Source organism: Condylura cristata, unplaced genomic scaffold (assembly GCF_000260355.1).
Source record: "Condylura cristata isolate star-nosed mole 26May11 unplaced genomic scaffold, ConCri1.0 scaffold00004, whole genome shotgun sequence".
Lineage (NCBI taxonomy): Eukaryota > Metazoa > Chordata > Mammalia > Eulipotyphla > Talpidae > Condylura > Condylura cristata.
Window position 1 is genome coordinate 59,204,619 of NW_004567105.1, and position 5,154 is coordinate 59,209,772.

Here is a 5,154-nt window from a genome sequence, read left to right on the forward strand (position 1 = left end):
AGCTGTCTGCTTTCCCCAGGGCTGCAGCCCCCCAGGCACAGTGCTCAGCGAGCCCCTGTCATCTCCAAGAATAAACTCTGAAGCCGGTGACTGTGTGGACCTGAATCATCAGAATCTGTCAGAGGAGGGGAGCGACGTCTCCTCGCACAGGGAAGCAGACTATATAAGCTCCAGAGGGCTGGGCGCTGCTCAGTCTCTCCTGCCAGCTCCTGCCGGCCAGCAAGGACCCTCAGGCGGCCCTGTACGGCACCCACCATGTCCCAGGTAGGACCCTGCACAAGCCACAGTGGTGCCAGGGTGAGGGTGGAGAGCCAGACCCTGCCATCTTTGGCAAGTGCGACCTGTGCTGAGCTCCAGGCCTCAGCGCTGGAGGCTTTGCAGCCCCTGGGGGTCTGGGAGCCAGGGAGGACCACCCCAGAGCCTAGCTTACCCACTTTAGTTTTGGCTGGGTGGTGGTCCATGGTTTTTCAGGAAGGGTAGAGGAAATGTGTGACCCCAGGATCTTGGCGTGTGCTTTTGTATGTGCGTGAGGGGCTGCTTGTATGACTTGATGTGTGGAGATACTGTTTGTAGCCATGTGTAGCATGTACACAAAGCTGGCTATAGGTGTGCAACAGTCTGCCTAGGCTTCTCCCCACCAGGAAGTACCTGTGAGTTGCCTGAGGAGCCCAGCCCAGCCCAGCCTAGTGCAGATACCTGCACCTGCCCCCAGAATTTAAGGAATAAGGCCCCAGACTCAAGGGTGCCCAGGGTATCTGTGACTTCATGGGCTTCTGGTTTCTTTACCCATTTCCCACCATAAAGCAAATTAATATTGGCAATTTAGGGGGCAGGGCAATCCCTAAGGGACCTCCTGTCACCCAGTGAGAAGGCCTAAGAATTCACCAAAAGCCTTGGATTCAGCCTCAAAGCCCTGTTTCCCCTGTGCCATTTTGCCCAGGCCTGAGCTTGGCCAAAGAGATAAGTGTGAGACTGCAGCAGCCACATTCAAGAGCTCCCAGTCTGAAGGGAAAAACCTTGGGAGTCTGGGCGGGGGTGGGGGGAGGGTGTCAATAAGGCTTCCTGGAAGAGGAGTGGGGGCCTTGAATTGGCAGGGAAAAGGGGTCTGGGGTTAAAGAGCAGAGGTGGGAAAAGGATCTCAGCTTTGAGGCCTCAGGTTCAGACAAGGCTCTGGGCTTTCCAAGGCTGGTGCCCAGGAAGCGCCCATCAAGAAGAAGCGCCCTCCTGTGCAGGAGGAAGACCTGAAGGGGGCTCGATGGAACCTGGCCAAGAACCAGGAGATCAAGTCCAAGACCTACCAGGTCATGCGGGAGTGTGGTGAGTGATCTCCAGGGCCATGGGGCGGGGCTTGGATGTATGTCAGTTGGGGGATGGAGAAAGAAGGGGGTTCCCACAGGTGCTTTTCTGAGAGATCAGAACCCTGGACTCAGGAGCGCATATCCCTACAAAAGGGACCTCCCCTCCCTCGGAAGCCTGCAGGCCCCTGATCACCCCTCCTCCCCATCTCCCCACAGAGCAAGCTGGCTCCACCGCCCCGTCCGTGTTCAGCCGTGCCAGGACAGGCACAGAGACAGTCTTTGAGAAGCCCAAAGCTGGACCCCCCAAGAGTGTCTTTGGCTAAGAAACACATACCACTCCCCTGGCTGCTACCAACACTTAGACACAGGAGCCTTGCCCAAGAACTTTTTTTATGCTGGAACGTACTTCTCACCTGCCACCTCTGAGACTGCCATCCCCACAGCCCAGGACTCCAATTCTGCACCTGGAAATGCCAATAAAGAGGATACCCAAGTGGCCCAGCTTTTGGAGGGTGTTGGTTGGGCACCAACCATGTTCACTAAGTGCGGGGAGGGGAGGATGGAATGGGGCTTAGGGCATGTTCTGTACCCCTTGTGGGCTTTGGGGAGGGCCCCAAGGGATAACAGGATGCTGTTACGGCCACTGCCACATTCTAGAGAGAAGCTGGGATGTGGAGTCCTAGCGCTGACTTCATGTGACAAGGAGTAGGGGGAGCCTCTTGTATAAAGCGGCCTCAGTGACACTGCTCAGAGACAGACTAGTCAGCTGCTGGAGCTCAGCCCTCTCCCTGATTTCTGCAGAAACTGAGATGCTTCCAAGGAGTCCAATTCCCCGTGGGACCCTGCCACCTCCCCCTGCACTGTGGGTCACACTGGCTCCTGGCCAACTGGTGGCAGTCAGCTTCCTGAGCTACTCTCCCCTCCCAAACAGGGTGAGCCACCCCCCGACTCTGCCTGAGACATGGGAACACGGGGTCTCAGCTCATGTGCGAATGTTCCCTCCTGACCTCATTGTCCCGTCCCAGTGTGTAAATGGGACTGTCCCATTAAGGGACGCCAGAGGCCAGTCCAGCTGTGGCAGCACAGCCTGGACCGACTGGCTCCTGAGACTGGACTGGCAACACTTTGGCTGGCAGTGCCTGGCTCAAGGTTGGTGCCTGTGGGGAGCCTTTCCCACGGTCCTGGCCAGCCTGGCCGCCTTATATATAGTGTTTCTAGGCTGGACCCTTGCTCTGTGTGCCCCAAGAGAGCAGACCTGTGGGGCCAGGGCCAGGCCAGCTCACTGAGCTCTTTGGGAAGGTTCTTCCCTCAGACTGCTGAAGGGGTGTGTCCTGTGTAAGCCCAGTCATATCTAGAGCCAAAAGCTCAGGCAGTACAGGGGTACAGAGATGAGGTTTCTGGTTGGAGATGGGGAACCTTGCAGTGTAGACATGGCCCCAGATCCCATAATGCCCTTTCCCCAGGCCCAGATGCTACTTGTGTTGATGGGACAGACCCTTCCAGAAGTCAGGCATTGCCCAGAGCCCTGCATAGGTCCCCCGCATGCCCTGCCCACCTGCCCTGGGCTCGTGTTCTTCCCCACGGTGTTCTCCCCCAGCCGAGGATTTGGCATCTGGCCACACTGAAGCATCTTTACCCCTCCTGTGGCTTTCCCAGAGCTCCCAGGGACACAGCACCAGCTACAGTCAGGTCATTCATCTTTTTAAAGATTTATTATTTATGCATACAAGAACTGGGGTACAGGCCAGAGGTGCAGGGGGAGAGAGGACTCACTAGAGACAGAGTGGGAGCAGAACAGGCAGATTGACGAAGTCCACCGCTGAGGGGAGCGGCAGGCAGGTCAGGAGAGGCCTGCACCATGTGGGTCAGCTCTGGCTGGGGATCAAACTTGCACTGCAGTGGCTTTGGAGAGCTTTGTAGTGCTGCACTTTAATCCATTGCGCCACCAGGGAGGGCCCTACATTCAGGTTGTTGACCAGTTCTTCACTTTACTGCTAAATTTTTAAAACAGAATTTCAACTTTATTGGAGGATAGTTAGAAAGTCACCTGTGGCCCTACCGCTGGCCCTTGGATCCGGACACATGGCAGGCGCTGCCTTGGTGTGCTGCCTCACACTCAAGCCACATTCCTAGGCCCCTTGGTACAACTGACCTCCCCATATACACACCATACCCAACCCCTCCTTCGGGATCGCAGCATGGTCAGCTCTATCTTCTCAATAAATTCTCCAAAAAATAACTTTTTTCTCAAATTCTCTGGAGTGAGACCTCCAGGTCACAAGGTATGGACATCTTTGGGACTCTCGGTTTGTATTGCTAGTGTGCATGTCTTGTTTAGGGGGCCTTGCTGGAGTTGACCCAAGATCCCTGAGGCCCGAATAACAGTTTGGGACCCCCGAGGCCCTGCCTTGCCCCCCTCATGCATCCTTAAGGGCTTCTTGATGCCTGTAGGGTCCCCACTGTCCCGTTGCACCGACCTGATTCCCAGGCCTCCTCCCCAGAAACTGCCTTTAGCCCTCTTCCTCCTCATCCCTGTTTCCCCAAGGTGGGGCTAGTGGGGAGCAGCTGGCTCACTTTGTGTCCCCCAGCATTGGGGAGCTTGTCGGGAATGGCTAATCTGAGGGGCACTGGCTTGGGACTGTTCTGGACCTTTCTGAAGGGGCTCCAACACCCGACTCCCACCTCAGCCTGCGTCCTCGGTACAGGCTCTGCCCTAGCCAAGGTCCACAGGACACTGGCAGTTGGCCTGCTTATCTGAGGCCACTCAGTTTTTGGAATGTCCCAGAATCTGCCCCCGCAGGGGCAGGGCAAGGAGCAAGTTACTAATTCATCCCCAACTTCCACTCAAATTCAGAGGCAGCCTGCTAGGCACTGGAGCCAAAATGAAGACCCCAGGCCCTGTCCATGTCTGTGGCATCGGGCTGGTCCTGCTCTCACTGCTTGCTGTCTTCCAGACCACGGCTGCCCAGAAGGTAGCAGTCATCCATGGGTGCCTCTGTGCGTGTGGTGTGAGTGGGGGGAGACGCAGGAGAGCCTGTGGGTGCAAGCGTGCCCGTACGCATGCAGGGTGTGTACAAAGATGGCACTGTCCCTCTGCCAGCCACTACCCCAGGGCTTTGTGGGCAGTGCCCCATTTAATAGAAAGGGGGTGATCCCACTTTTCTCATTTTTTTAAGATTTATGCATACAAGAACTGGGGTACAGGCCAGAGGTGGGGGAAAGGTGGTGAGAGACTTCACCAGAGAGAGTGGGGAGCAGAACAGGTAGATCGACTGAAATACATTGCTGAGGGGAGTAGTGGGCCTGTCAGGAGAGGTCTGCTGCACCATGTGGGTCAGATTCCTGGCCAGGGATTGAACTTGTGCTGCAGGGGCTGGTGATAGCTTCATACTGCTGTGACTTAACCCCTTGCACCACCAGGGAGGCCCTCTATTCTCATTTTATAGGTGAAAAAATGCAGCTTAGCGAGATGCCCCTGGACATCAGCAGTCGATGGGTGGGGAGGGTGGGAATGGGTTTCAGGAGCCTGGCTCCCCTCCCCAGCCCTGCAACCTAGAAAAAGTAACTTACGCTTTCAGTTTCTGTTTCCTCTTCTGTGACTCAGGATAGCAGAACCTATTGGGAGGTGCACTGTGAGGATTAAGCCCATAGTACCCGACAAGGGCGCAGTCCAGTGCCTGGCCTAGTAAGCGCGGGTGAACAAGCCTTTGGCCAGTCACACTGTGCTAAGCTGCACACGCTGAGCAGCGCGAGTGTGTGCATGGTGGTACGCAGGCAGGTGTGCGAGCCCCTGCGTGAGTGCACCTGTGTCCCTCCTCGTGGTGAAGGGTGAAGAGCAGGGGCCAGGGGATGCCGG

General features: G+C 56.4%; 2 protein-coding genes across 2 annotated transcripts in view; both read left to right on the forward strand.

Annotated features, from left to right (window-relative positions):
- Positions 1–1,796, forward strand: MUSTN1 (musculoskeletal, embryonic nuclear protein 1). Its single transcript, XM_012720576.1, has 3 exons — positions 1–264; positions 1,185–1,317; positions 1,515–1,796. The coding sequence occupies exons 1-3, from the start codon at positions 256–258 to the stop codon at positions 1,619–1,621; spliced, it is 249 nt and encodes an 82-aa protein (XP_012576030.1). The 5' UTR covers positions 1–255; the 3' UTR covers positions 1,622–1,796.
- Positions 1,797–4,180: 2,384 nt separating this feature from the next.
- The window catches only part of ITIH4 (inter-alpha-trypsin inhibitor heavy chain family, member 4), a 15,311-nt gene continuing 14,337 nt past the window's right edge, over positions 4,181–5,154 (forward strand). The window contains exon 1 of the mRNA XM_012735166.1: positions 4,181–4,276. Coding sequence (XP_012590620.1) covers positions 4,181–4,276 — 96 coding nt within the window. The remainder of the gene's footprint in view (positions 4,277–5,154) is intronic.

Bases quoted from the DNA above. Each gene is read 5' to 3' on its own strand.
- MUSTN1 (XM_012720576.1), top strand. The intron at 1,318-1,514 runs GTGAGTGATCTC...ATCTCCCCACAG, and splicing joins CCAGGTCATGCGGGAGTGTG to AGCAAGCTGGCTCCACCGCC.